Below are 15938 nucleotides of genomic sequence, written 5' to 3' on the forward strand. Positions count from 1 at the left end.
GATCCAGATCACAATTTGTTGAAGGAAACCATTATCTGTCACAGTACGGTCTTCAACACGGATCATTGGAAAACAAATGCATTGGGTTTAAACGTTTAAATATGTACAAACCTCCACCCTAACCTGAAACAATAGTAAAACATGACAACATAAAAAGGAGACAGATTAATATTAGCAATTGTTGCCGCTTGTTTCTGGATCCTTATTGTGAATATGTTTATAGTTTATACTTGTATTTTTTATAATAAAAATATTGTTTACACTAACATAGAAAGACACACTGTAATGACTTAAATCAATCAAAATACAGGCGTTCGACATTTGCGTAGATTTCATTTTTTTCATTTGCGCCGATTTCATTTTTTACCGGATTTTTGAGACAAAAAATGTCGGTTATTGATTTGGGGATGTACGGCGAGCGGCCGGCAATCAAATGTTGTCCGTGCATTAACTCATGAACCGTTCAACCAAAGCTTTTCAAATTTAAATATGTTGTTATTGACAACTAAATGAAGGTCAAGTTCAATAATGGCGATTTTGACTTTTACCGTTCAGGAGTTATGGTTCTTGAAAGATTGAAAAATGGAGATTCCAGTCGTGTCCGTGCATTTACACATACACTGTTCTACCAAAGCTTCCCAAATTTTAATATGTTGTTACTGATGACAAAATGGAGGTCAAGTTTAATAATGACGATTTTGACTTTTACCGTTCAGGAGTTATAGTTCTTGAAAGATTGAAAAATGGAGTTTCCAGTCGTGTCCGTTCATTTACACATGAACTGTTCTACCAAAGCTTCCCAAATTTTAATATATTGTTACTGATGACAAAATGGAGGTCATGTTCAATAATGACGATTTTGACTTTTACCGTTCAGGAGTTATGGTTCTTGGGAATTTGAAAAATGGTGTTTCCAGTCGTGTCCGTGCATTTTCTCATGAACCAATCAACCAAAGCTTTTGAAATTTTTATATGTTGTTACTGATGACAAAATAGAGGTCAAGTTCAATAATGACGATTTTGACTTTTACCGTTGAGGAGTAATGGTTCTTGAAAGATCGTAAAATGGTGTTTCCATTCACTTTGTTGCATTTACACATGAACCATTCAATCTAAGCTTTTCAAATTCTAATATATTGATACTGATGACAAAAGGAAGGTCAAATTTGATATCGACGATTTTCACTTTTACCATTCATCAGTAATGGTTCTTGTGATACTGCCAGGACACAAATAAATGTTGATAAATTCGGTTTGCTGTCGTTGTGACAGCCTCTTGTTTCATTTGCGGCGATTTTGTTTTTGCTTTAATTGCTTTTACAGTTTAACATAGGTGAGTAAATACTTGTTTTTCTAAATACTTTAATTTTTATGTCTACAATTTTAATAGATGGAACTTTTCTGTGCTGTCCGAAATATTTTTATCAGTTTTATACTCTACACGGATGTAAAATTGGAAACTGTTTTCCTCTAATATTACCCCCTCTTACCAGCGTAAGATGAGCAGTGTTAGGAAGTGATGTGGAAAATAATTTGCGATCTCTGCCGTCAAAAACAACTTTCCTTTGAGTCCGAGGTTATACATTTTGAGTTTGAACAAGCAATGCATAACGCAATTATGGATGCTTTTCCACAATGAAGAATAGATTTAAGCTACACAAAACCCCTTACAAATATAGATTTATTTCGTCTTCAAGCCATTGTTCAACTACTAAATTGTCTATTCTTCTTACCAGCACACTTGGTACAATTAAAAACCTTATAATAAATTGTTCAAATAAGGCCTTCGAAAATAGTGGAATAAATTACTTTTGGAGTGTCAAGAACTCGTTGGAAGTACTTGATAAATTGCATGCTTATATTGGTGATTTTAAATCTGTTAAAAGTTTTTATTTTTCTACCCTGTATACCACATTGCCTCACATTCTCATTAAGAAATAATTACACACCTTATTAAATGGGCATTTAGAAAATCAGAATGTGAATATATATGTTCAAACTCTTTTAGGTCATTTTTTAGTAGCAATAAACAAAAAAACTATGTTAATTGGACATGCTTTGATACTATATATGCCCTTGAATTTTTACTAGATAACATTTTTGTTCGCTTTGGGGATTCCGTGTATCGTCAGATTATCGGAATTCCAATGGGGACTAACTGTGCACCACTTATTGCGGACCTGTTTTTGTATTGTTATGAGTTACAATTTATGACAAAAATAAGCAAAGACCCATCGAAACAACATCTGATAAACAAATTTAATAATACTTTTAGATATTTGGATGATATGTTGGCTCTCAATAATGACGACTTCAGTATGTATATTAATGAAAGTTATCCTGTTGAACTTACTTTAAATAAAGCTAATACTAACAATGACCACTGCCCTTTCCTCGATCTTGATATCTTTATCACTAACGGAAAGCTGAATACTAAAATTTATGATAAAAGGGATGATTTTTCATTTCCTATCGTTAATTATTCATTTTTAGATGACGACGTTCCCTTGTCACCATCTTACGGTGTTTATATATCTCAACTTGTACGATTCGCTCGTGTATGTAACAATATTTTAGATTTTAACGAGAGAAATTTATGTATTACTGAAATATTATTACACCAGGGTTTTCGATATCACAAACTAGTCAAAACATTTACTAAATTTTATCATTGGTATACAGACATCATTCGTAAATATAGCTCAACATGCAGACTTCTTATACGTTCAGGTATTTCACATCCAATTTTTTATGGAAATATTCTTTATAAAGCACAAAGGTGTCAGTAATCACCTCAGAAACTAACAAAACCTTTGAATAGACTTATTAAGAAGGGATATCATTACGATACTGTTGTCAAGTCATTAAAGATTGCATATTTTGGCGTTAATATTGAGTCACTGATAAGGTCTTTGCATCGGAACTAAACACATTTATTCTAAAAACAGTTGTTGGCATGACACGGGTTATGTTCTTCTCATATATGCTATGATGGTATGATACTAAACCCCTAACGGGAAGGATTGTGCCTGATGTTCATATGATGAAATCATAAGATTTCATTCAGTTTAATTGAAGTATGGAGCTGGCATGTCAGTTAACTGCTAGTAGTCTGTTGTTATTTATGTATTATTGTCATTTTGTTTATTTTCTTTGGTTACTTCTTCTGACATCAGACTCGGACTTCTCTTGAACTGAATTTTAATGTACGTATTGTAATGCGTTTACTTTTCTACTTTGGTTAGAGGTATAGGGGGAGGGTTGAGATCTCACAAACATGTTAAACCCCGCCGCATTTTTGCGCCTGTTCCAAGTCAGGAGCCTCTGGCCTTTGTTAGTCTTGTTTTATTTTTATTTTAGTTTCTTGTGTACTATTTGGAAATTAGTATGGCGTTCATTATCACTGAACTAGTATATATTTGTTTAGGGGCCAGCTGAAGGACGCTTTCGGGTGCGGGAATTTCTCGCTACATTGAAAACCTGTTGGTGACCTTCTGCTGTTGTTTTTTTATTTGGTCGGGTTGTGGTCTCTTTGACACATTCCCAATTTCCATTCTCAATTTTATTTTAAAGGAAAATCCCGTCTGTTGGGCTGAGCAACGAGTATTAGACAAATTAAGTGACATTGCTAAATGGCGGTCCCAATTGGTTGACGTTCATAACATTTGTAAAACTTGTTAACGGAAGAGGTCTTTGGTGATAAATAAAAAAAAACCATTCACCTGAAATTAACCTGTTATTTACCTGTAAAATAGTCTGTGCGAATGAAAAATAATCGGCGCAAATGAAATAAAAAAGAATCGGCGCAAATGAAAGAAAAAATCGGTGCAAATGAAATGCAGATCGGAGCAAATGGAAAACGCCGCAAAATACCTACCAATTAAGTTAACTCAAACAAGTAAATATACCCTCAACGCATAAATTTTATCTATGACACAATGTTAGTACAAAGGCAATAGAATAGAGGGTGAAATGTTAAACAATTTTAGAAAGACCATTACCTTGAACAAAATGCCGCCAAATAGAATAATGATTATGTACATAATAGGAAAATGAAATTAATTTTGTTGTAAGGTAAACATAATGGAGAACGGAAATACATGTAGTTGTTTCCAAAATGAATATTTTTGTTGTTCATAGTACGAAAACAGAAGTGAAATTTTATAGTCATACCAGACACTTATCAAAGCTGTCATATATTTAAAATACCGAATAAGTAAACATTAAATTAAAAAAACATTCAAATTGTATCAACATGTTAAATTAACACGAAAGTGCGATTTGAGAGTACTCGTAGTTACTGAAACCTACATAATAAGTTTCAGTAATTTGTTTAATAATTTTTGGCGGTTTCCATGGTTACGGTGACCAATTCCAAAATGTTATTAACAGGTACCTATAATGGTACTTGGAAATTCGAAGGAACAAACCATTTAAGTTTCACTGGGTTTGACCTACCATATTAAGAGAGGAAATGCTACTTAAATGTTTTAGAGCATTTTGACCTTTTTGCATTGTTTTAATGGTAACGACATACATTTTGGAAATTCAAACGCAAATTGCCACATCTGCAAATGCTGCTCATCGTTACTGTGAAGTTTCATCAAGTTTGAAGCATTTTTATATTTTTTAATTTTTTAGTGCAGTTTCCATGGGAGCATAGTAGTTCCGACCATTCAAGTTTGAAGCATTTTTATATTTTTTAATTTTTTAGTGCAGTTTCCATGGGAGCATAGTAGTTCCGACCATTGTCAAAAGCATACAAAACCTGTATAAAGTGTACATCTACCTAAAACGTCTCTTTTGTTTGGAGTTTTCCTTTAGAAATTGGAATGTCTAAATCTATTACAGTTTATGTTAGATTTAGAAAGAGTAAGTTCTTCTGGGTAAATGTCGGTAGTGTGTTTAGAGAACTCTGGATTATTTAACAAAACATATCATCAAGATAACGGTAAGTATTGTTGAATGTATCAACAAAATGTAAAAATGGCGTGTCTTTACTGGGTTGGTCATAAACAGGAATAAATCTGCTATTAAAGGGGTGCAGGTTTTGCACATAGAAATACCTACTACTTGTCGATACACTTTATCGCCGAAACGTTTATATAAGTTGTCCAATCACTCCAATTTTTATTGTCACGCAGATACAATTATGTCGCAAATATAGCGATCATATATTGCGCTTTCCGAGTGTGGTCGTGTCGGCGTAGGCAACATACACGTTCAGTCTGTGGTTATATTTTATAAGCATCAATCACTTTTTAAAACCTTCGCTGAATTTTCTGAAACTTTAGCAGAGGCTTATTTAATGATTAAGAGATATCAAAAGCAAACTTTTGAAAAGAGATGAGATTTTTTTTCTTCATTTTTCGACTTTTTTTTTTATAGATGGACTCTGTTAAAAAATTTTACACTCAGTCTGCTTGTTATGAAACTTAACAGAAGCTTCTCTGCAAGTTAAACTAGAGGCTCCAAAGAGCCTGTGTCGCTCACCTTGGTCTATGTGAATATTAAACAAAGGAAGCAGATGGATTCATGACAAAATTGTGTTTTGGTCATGTTGGTGATGGTGATGTGTTTGTAAATCTTACTTTACTAAACAGTCTTGCTGCTTACATTTATCTCTATCTATAATGAACTTGGCCCAGTAGTTTCAGTGGAAAATGTTAATAAAAATTTACAAATTTTATGAAAATTGTTAAAAATTGACTTTAAAGGACAATAACTCCTTAGGGGGTCAATTGACCATTTCCGTCATGTTCACTTATTTGTAAATCTTACTTTGCTGAACATAATTGCTGTTTACAGTTTATCTCTATCTATAATAATATTCAAGATAATAACCAAAAACAGCAAAATTTCCTTAAAATTACCGATTCAGGGGCAGCAACCCAACAATGGGTTGTCAGATTCATCTGAAAATTGTAGGGCAGATAGATCTTAATTTGATAAACAATTTTACCTCATGTCGGATTTGCTCTAAATGCTTTGGTTTTTGAGTTATAAGCCAAAAACTGCATTTTACCCCTATGTTCTATTTTTAGCTGTGGCGGCCATCTTGATTTGATAGTCGGGTCACCAGACACATCTTTAAAACTAGATACCTCAAAGATACTTGTTGCCAAGTCTGGATTAATTTGGCTCAGTAGTTTCAGAGGAGAAGATTTTTGTAAAAGATAACTAAGATTTACGAAAAATGGTTAAAAATTGACTATAAAGGGCAATAACTCCTAAACGGGTCAACTGACCATTTCGGTCATGATGACTTATTTGTAAATCTAACTTTGCTGAACATTATTGCTGTTTACAGTTTATCTCTATCTATAATAATATTCAAGATTATAACCAAAAACTGCAAAATATCCACAAAATTACCAATTCAGGGGCAGCAACCCAACAACGGGTTGACCGATTCATCTAAAAATTTCAGGGCAGATAGATCTTGACCTACTAAACATTTTTACCTAGTCAGATTTCCTCTAAATGCTTTGGTTTTTGAGTTATAAGCCAAAAACTGCATTTTACCCCTTTGTTCTATTTTTAGCCGTGGCGGCCATCTTGGTTGGTTGACCGGGTCACGCCACACATTTTTTAAACTAGATACCCCAATGATGATTGTGGCCAAGTTTGGTTCAATTTGGCCCAGTAGTTTCAGAGGAGAAGATTTTTGTAAAAGTTAACAACGACGACGGACGACGGACGACGGACGACGACGGACGACGGACGCAAAGTGATGGGAAAAGCTCACTTGGCCCTTCGGGCCAGGTGAGCTAAAAAAATGTAATCTTAAAAAAAAGGTTTGCCTTTTAGATTCCTGTATTTTACTGATTACAATTACATTACATATGCATCGGCAATCGAAGACGAGACCACAGTCATCCGTCACGAAACTTTACGATTCTTTGAAAAGGTAATGTGCTGGTGGCGTAGTAGAAGATCTAGACTGAGATTCGGGGTAAACAAATGTTGGCAAAAAGTGAGGGCAATAACATTGCTTCTACTCAAAAGTGTGTATCATCTAGGTTTTGAGTAAAGGCCATTTCTAGTGTTTTCATTTGTAGATAAACAAACAGTTAACATTGGATTAACAGTTTTGTTTAGATTTAACGTTTATTGTTATGTTCTATTTACCTTTGGTGTGACCATATGCATTGATCGAAGGACACCACGGCACCCCACCCCCGTGACATATCTGTGTTCCTATATCAAGAAGAAATTGATGATGGACGATTGAAAAAAAGTGCAGAAAACACATTAAAACCTCTGAACAAGTGGTTATTTTTTTGTATTTGTTTTATTTAGACCTATGGAAGCAGGTTCTTTATTTTGAAAATATATCGAATTAGGTGTTCATAAGGTATGCATATTGGTCATTTCAAGGTTAATATCAAAACGCACCTTAGGTAGTAATTCATATTTACATAATTTTATAATAGTTTATAAAAACTGCAGTTGATTGCTGTAGACTAACTTACTTCAGGAAAAATAATTATAATTTGCAAGTTTGAATGTTCGTGTTTTTATGACATAATAGGGTGTTCATGTACTAGTATAAGAAATAGAATGTATTAGCTGGACTAAAACGAATCTGACATGGACGTAAGAGAGATAACTCTATATTTCTTCATAAACTTTTTGACATGCCGCCCGGTTCCTGTATGTGTGTATTATGGTTATAATGAAGACACCTCTCTTTACCTCTCGATAATTTGAATCTTATAGATGTATAAAAGATATTCAATGATAATTAAAAGCAAAATCTATAACAATTGTAAAACCAATCTTTATTTGTATCTTTGATTCGAATTCGGTAACTCGGAACATTGTATACTCGGAAGAACTGTGTGGGATCGTCGTTTACTTAGTTTTATCATAAATTCCATTACCTCGGATTAATTTGATGAATATGTCATGTGCGTTATCTTTCAAACGTGTATACTAGTATTATGTTCTTTTCTTTTTTCAATTAATTTGGCTGATCTTATTTATAAAGTACATTATAAGTACAATAAGGAGCATGATATGATACTAGTATATGATTGCCAATGAGACAACTGTCCGAAATTGAGTCCATATACCATCGATTGTAGAATTTGTGGATCACAAAACTGACTTCAACATTCAACAATATCCATATTCATCTATTTCAAGAAATAACTAAAAGTTGCTTAGTTTTCTAAATGCTAACTTAAGTAGGATAAACCTGGGCAGTGTATATATTCTTTACAGTTAACTTACCGGTCAAGTTATACTGTTCCTGACCTGGGACATACTATATTGACGTATAATGGTCCCATAATAAACTGGTATGGCTTGTTCACACAAAGGATACTTGAGAGTCAAATCTGCGTACTACTGCTGCTAAAGTTATTTCTAAAATTGTTGATGGTGTGGCTTTCTTTTTGATTCAGATCGATGCGAGTTGGACTGTGTGAATGATGCTCCTTGCATTGAGCACCGCCCCTGGGTTTCTATCGCAGCTGAGGCTGAAAACTACCGTGACTATTCCGGTCAAACCCTATTACTGCAGTATATTTTATGTGCTGTCATTAAACTTGAACTTTTATAACCATAATTACGTTTGTTTTTACTGCATCAGCTACGAGGTTTGCTGAGGCTATTTTCAAAGCTCACAATCCTAGACTCCATCGTACCTTAATAATTGGTATATGTTGTAATGTCAGAGCTTGGTAGATTTCCTATGTATTTTACTATAATTTTATCAATGTTAAAATATTGTCATAGACTGGAACATTTAACAGAAGGACTATTATATGATGCGTTTATATGTTGTAAAAAGTTACATAGCTCTAATGTAAATACATGGTATTCTAGTATAGATTATATTCAGAGAGAAATTGAATTACCAAATTTTGACCAATCAATTGGTTCTTTATGTCAGTATGTTAAAAATAAACTATGTAAAAGTTATGTCACTTTTTGGAATAAACTGAAATATCAAACAATTAACTCTGAAAAAGGGAAGCTTGGTACTTATTTTTCCATAAAAAATTGTTTTAAAAAAGAAAAATATTTAGAATTGCAGGACTTCAAAAAAAGGCAGTCAATTTGTAAATTAAGAATAAGTGCTCACTCTTTAAAAATTGAGACAGACAGATATTCAAAAAAGCATATAGAAAGATCTGAGCGTCTTTGTACTAATTGCTCACTTGGTAAAGTTGAAGATGAGCTTCATTTTTTATTAGAATGCCCTCTTTATGATATTCAAAAGGACGATTTTTTTCAAGACATTTCTAACAATTGTTATAATTTTATAAACTTAAATAAATCTTCTAAATTTTTATGGCTCTTGACCCAAGAAAATGTTACTCTTATGGAAAAACTGGGTTGTTATATTTGTGACTGTTTTGAATTAAGGAGATCAGGCATGAACACTGACATTTAGTCAAGTAAATAATTTGAAAATAAATACATATGCATGTATAATGTAATTTTATTATTCTTTTATTCACAATATATATATGTGGGTTTTAGCTTGATTCTGACCAATGCTTATATTCCAATTATATATGTATATGCCTCTATTATTGCTGTTGTTACTAATTATGTAAATCAATTGTATCTGATTTTATGCCCTTTATGGGCCCTGTAATTTGGGAAATAACAATATTCTATTCTATTCTATTCTATTCTGTTGTGGTTAAACCAGCAATCAGCCCGAAAACTTCACAGTGAAGTTAACAAAATAAGTAAAACCTGAAATAATAGTTACTGAAGATATAGTCAAGTGAGAAGACATTTGCTACATATCTGGAGCCTATAAGGCTCCCTTAAATACTTTTATTTTTATATCTAAATCTATACCGGGCACCTTTTTTGTCTCAGAAAAAAATCCTTTATAAGGAAAAAAATGGTGAGAAAATTAAAATGCCTGTGCTCTGATAAAGATATTTTTATGATGTGTATTACTGGTATCAGGAACATATATATTAGTTATATATACTGTTCCCAGGTATTATCAGAGACATATAATACAATTATTATATGTCTCTGGTATTATACCTATATAAAAAGGAAAATGGTGTGTGATTTCTTATGAGCAAACTCTCCACGAGAAAATATGAAGTAAATACTGTGTACTATCATTATTATCATTTATAGTATTATTTTATTTTATCTTTTTTGAAATTTGAACACATAATAAAAATACGCGGACCTCGTTGAGGACACCCTTACATTTAATTGTTGTACAGCGAGTTCGTAATTTCCAGCGCGCCTCCGGAGAAATACACATTCCCGTACCTCACACTGGATTTGAATGAGTGGATTTTGACAGATAAGAAAAACCGGGTCCCAGGTGATAAATAACAACAAACGTTTAATCAGTGTTCAGTAAGATGAATTTATCAATAAGTGACATTCAAATTGTGTAAAACATCAAAGAGATTCAAAGAATCTTTCGGTATGATCAACTGTTGAAAGAAAATGGATCGGTAATGTTATCGGAATTTCTGCTTTCTTGTACGTTTTCATTCACTTTAGAGGTAAATTGTTTGGATATGTGTTCACATAGGAGAAATTAATTATGTGTCTGAGATATTATTCTTATAATCAATGATTGATCCTCAAGAAAGCATTTGAATATTTTTGAAATCGAAAAGATGAGCAAGATGGCGGCTCCCAGCAGTTTGTGGTGTCTGGGATCATATTTAATTCTGTTAGCTATAGATCTTGTAATGTGTGATCGTGTCAGTAAACTTCATGTTCCTCATTTAACTCCACCTGATTCTGTCATTATTACAATATCATCATTAGGTGACATACCATCGTTAGTTAATCAACAGGAGTTATCAGGAATATTTGACTTATCTGACACAGAATTCAAATCAAAAGGTGATCTTTCTGGATTTTTAGGTGGAACATTTGATATCATTATTAAAAGTGATGTGCATACTTCTGAAGAACACCATCTTCTTGTTAAAGTTGATAATTCTTCAAAATTATTTTCATTTTCACATCATCAATATTTTGCATCAGTGCTAGAAAATTCAGCTCGACATACTAAATTAGATGTCATTGGGGATCTCTTTGTGAATTGTGATACAGATGTGTCCTTAAGATTTGTCTCAGGTACGGGAGATAAATTTTATGTGAAACATCAAATAAATGGTGCTAAGCAGGGTGTAGAAATATATACTAATGGACCACTAGATCGAGAAAAGAAAGATTCATATTCATTACTGCTACAAGCAAAATCACTGGATGGAAAGATTGCACAAACAGTCATTCATGTGTATATACAAGATGAAAATGATGAAATTCCTCAATTTAATCAAACAAAATATACCACAAATATACCCACTGGTTTGTCAGTTGGGAGTTCTGTTTTTAAGGTTCTGGCCATTGACAAGGACATTGGAACAATTTCATATTATTTAGAGGGAACAACAGATTTCAGTATTAACTCAGTGTCCGGAGAGATCATACTATCTTCAAGTTCATATTCCGTAAGAGATCATAAATTCAGAGTAGTGGCTACTGACCAAGGTGGACTAAGGTCATCAGCAATCATTCAAATAAATATTTTGCCAGGGAATTTAAAGTTTATTCCACATCATCATTTGTCAAAACGATCAGTCAATAGATTAGAGAGAAGTTTTGAAATTATTGAAAATGAGGGTAAAAGCAAACCCCTTTTCTCCATTGCTTCCCAGCCCTCACCTTCAATAGGAATTGAACAGTACCACATCATAGAGTCAACTATTGACATGTTTCAAGTGGATACGAGAGGAAATGTTTTTATCAAAGAAGGACGTACTTTGGATTTTGAAGAAGCCAGTCACAGATCCATCATCATGAATTTTAATATAACTAATACTAACAGTCAGACAGGTAAGATATCAAGTTCAATACAATATACATATATACTTAGTATTACTGACACTTAAAAACATGCATACAGTACAGGTTGGAATCCAGGATTTTGAAAAAGACCCCCCCCCCCTCTTTTGGCAAGCCAATGTTTGGATTATCAAAAAGAATCTGTCTCTGTTACAATTGAACATTTTCATAGTCGGATCCAGGGGGCGACCCGGAAACCTTAAATTTGTACCTACATGTATACATAAACAAGTTCTTGTTTTTACACTGTACAAAATAATGGCAAACGAAAATAGTTCTTAAATTTACACAGACATTTTAATGAAAGAGTTATTGTCCATGTACATAATGTACATGTACATATATAATATATTTATTTTATGATTGTTTAATTATCTGTTTCTTTAACAAGTTATTAACTTTTTAGTCACTGCTTCACATGCATGTGTACACTATTGACTACACCTAACTTGTATATATAATGAATTATGATTGACATATGAACCATTGTTTTTACTTAAGTAAATTAGTTGTACACCTTGAATAGATTGTATAATTAAGTCATTTCATGGTCAGATGGAAAGGCTTTGATTATAGTATAAATATTGGGATAATCACATCAGCCTTAGTTTACTTTGGTGGTGGTTTTTTTTTCTTCACAATACAGATCTATTTATTAATATACAAAGAATTTAAACAATAAATAACTAACAATCTAGAAAACTTTAAAAGAACGGTATTTCATTTGGGATTTCACAACTGGCATCCCACATTTTCTTTTAGGCCTAAATTACTATATTGTTTGTTTCCCCAATCCCGACCCTGCCAAGCCAGGTGTTGGTAGGTAGGTAGGGAAATAATTTTATTTTTCCAAAAAGCTTGAACAATATCATACACTCCGGCAAGCCAGGAAATTGGAAATGAATATAATGATATTTGACTTAGTTTTGACAATAAAATTTTATGAGTAGCACTGATTTTGCAGGGTCGGTCGGAATTGGGGAAACAAACAATATTTTATTTTAGGCCTTATCAATACATGTATGTGCAAAAGTTAAGCACCTTTTTTGAGTGCCATGCATTAAAAATGTTAATACTACAATGTACATTTTACATGTACAAATGTATATCACAGTTTTATGAATATAGAATGGAGATGTACTCAAAATTGTACCTTTATATACAATGTATATGTTTTAGATTGGAAATGTCATGAATGGATGCATCTTAAGTTAGGTTTTTGCAGGAGTTGATGTTGCTCAGTCTTTGTTTTCAAATTTGTGTTTTATGGACAAGTACTAGTCTTTTCACCCTTTCTGTTTTTTTATTCATAATGATATGACATTGTCAGTTTGTATTCAACTTTTACATTTGAATGTCCCTCTGCAATCTTCATGATCTTTTGCCTCTAATTTATTTAAAAGCAAATTTCAGGTCAAAATTCATTTTGAAATGATGTTGCAAAAGCTACATGTATTTGTTTTACATTTATAATATTTTTAATTCAGTTTGAGTTTATAATACTAGAAATGAGTTATGTTACTATTCAGACTGTGCTAAAACTTCATTGATTTAAAAAATGCAGCCATGCACTTGATGACTCAATTATTTCTTGGTATTTTAAATTTATTTAAATTAAAAATTTAATATCACAAGACTATTTGTCATGGGCTTAAAACATTGACAGAAGATAAGAAGTAAAAAATGTCTAAAGAAAAACATAAGAACACATTTGCCAAAGAAAAAGATGTAAAGACAAATAAAGTCAAGTCCACAGGTTAATACACATGCAATTTTATAATTTACTGAAAGAGGGTTGAAGGGTTGGACTCAAAAGCCATAATTAACCCAACTAAAAAGGGGGAGGTGGTTGAAACTGAAGAGCCCTGTAAAGGTTTACTTAAGAACCTCCAATTATTATGTATCAATCCTTTATGACTTGTGACCTGGCACTATAGTACAAAATGTATACTAGTACTATATACATTGTATGTATGAAGATTATCAAATTGTATTTTCAATCAAAGTACACTATACTTTGATACTACATTGTAGCTGTGAGTCATTGCCATTTTTTAGATTATAAATTTTTATGTTATCAAACACTGTGATTTAAAGATTGGGAGTGCAGTGTACATGTTGTTTGAAAGGCCTAGACCTATATGCATGTATCAATCCTATTTGGCTTGTAACTTATAATTAAATGTCAATCAAGTCTAACGCATGTTTTCTTGGTATATATTTCACCAATGAATAGCTGTATAAAGTCATCTAGAGCTTTTACCAGTAAAGAGGCTTTCTTGTTTAATTCTTTGAAGGTTTAGAAATTCAGTTTTATAATCTGTGGGGAAATTATAGTGATATTTTCAATTTGTATAACACGTTTTGCTGTTTAGTAACTTTAGTTAAGGACCATATATTGTACATTCGTGTTGTCCTTCAAACCTATGGATGCCATCTGAATTCAAACATACATGCATGTACAGTCTCTTCAATGCTCTTGTATATATTATATATCAGAATATGTTGCAGACAATTTATTTATCAAAAACAATGCACTGACTTTTTATTGATCCATCAAGACAAGGATGTATATTAGATATATACGTCCTTGATCAAGAATAAGAAGTATCCTCTGTACATTGGAACTATTTGAATTTTTCAGTTCTGTGCTAAAATTTCCTCTAATTAGCTATTTGATTTTTTTACTTCTACCCCTCATTTTCTCCTTCGACCTTGACTTATTTTGTATTTCAGTCCTGTATTAGGAAGCAGATTGGTGTAAATTGAAATTTTATTTTGAAGTTCTTTACATGTACATACATGTATAAATGTACATGTAATTAGCTTAGTATAAACAATTCTTTGTGTGATAAATGTAATTAGCATGATAAATCAGTTTATTAGTTTATTGAGATAGTAATAAATCTAAGATTGATTTAATTTGATTATCTTTTCCTCTCCACAGGAATAGTTATATTGTGACCAATATAGATAAAAATATTTTCTCTTTTAGTTTTGAGTATATTTATATTGGTTTTCTCAATCAGTATTTCTGTGGATGTACCAAATTATTTAAATGTACATGTATCATGCACTGAAAAATTGCTGTACATGTACCTGTATATTTACTAAATTGAATGTCACCTTTGTTTACATGTGTATGCGTCATGTAAGATTTTGAAGTAGTGGAAAATCCTGCCATCTATTTGTCATTCAGATATTTAGAATTGTGCCGTTTAAGATTATATTTCATCTTGATTACACCACTGGCTGATGATTTAATTTAGGGTCAGCCATTTCAGTAACCTGTATACATACGTTCATTATGAATTTGCAAGATGCAAGCTGATTCCTATTATAACATTGGTACTATCCATTAGCCATTCTTATTCGTAAATTAACTATAAAACATGTAAATTAAAATATAAACACAATAAAACCTAAAATGATATCAAAAACTGTTCTTTTTATATACATGCATGAATATGTATTGTAATTTCAGAACACAGTTTAAAATGCTATCTTAAATGTTTGATTATCTAGATCTGTTGCACATGTACATAATACCTAGTATTTTGTCCTCATTTTTTGTTAGATTACTCAAATAGTCAAATTTCGGTCTGAATGTAAAGATATTTTTTGGATCTTAACACACACTAAGTGTAAAATGGAACGTTATAAATGACAGGGGTAACAGTATGCCTAATATATATGTTCCTGATGTTAAACTGTAAATAATTTACTGGTAAATATAACTACATCATAACTTACATAAAATTATCACATTGTGATTGGTTGAACACCTTCATGTGGTGACCCCCCTATGGATCCTTAGGGGGTTAGTAAATTTCATAGGAGGTTCATGACGTCACATCTACTTTTATGATGACGTCATGTACTAAGGTTGTTGTGTTTAATTGTTTATTTTTATACCACAATTTGTCATACAGTTCACTAGTGACCCCCTATTGACCTTAAATTGGTGTTAAAAATTAGCCTTGCTAAAGTGTAACCCTTTCCACTACTTTAACCATTTTGGACAGTAACCCTCTTTCCTCAGACTCTGGAACCCGCTCCTGGTATCAGCAATCACT

General features: G+C 32.3%; 1 protein-coding gene across 1 annotated transcript in view; it reads left to right on the forward strand.

Annotated features, from left to right (window-relative positions):
- Positions 1-10219: 10219 nt before the first annotated feature.
- Positions 10220-15938, forward strand: part of LOC134720622 (neural-cadherin-like) — a 57282-nt gene continuing 51563 nt past the window's right edge. Inside the window, exon 1 of the mRNA XM_063582981.1 lies at positions 10220-11853. Coding sequence (XP_063439051.1) covers positions 10623-11853 — 1231 coding nt within the window. The 5' untranslated portion in view covers positions 10220-10622. The remainder of the gene's footprint in view (positions 11854-15938) is intronic.

This window comes from Mytilus trossulus, chromosome 6 (assembly GCF_036588685.1).
Source record: "Mytilus trossulus isolate FHL-02 chromosome 6, PNRI_Mtr1.1.1.hap1, whole genome shotgun sequence".
NCBI classification, from domain to species: Eukaryota; Metazoa; Mollusca; class Bivalvia; order Mytilida; family Mytilidae; genus Mytilus; species Mytilus trossulus.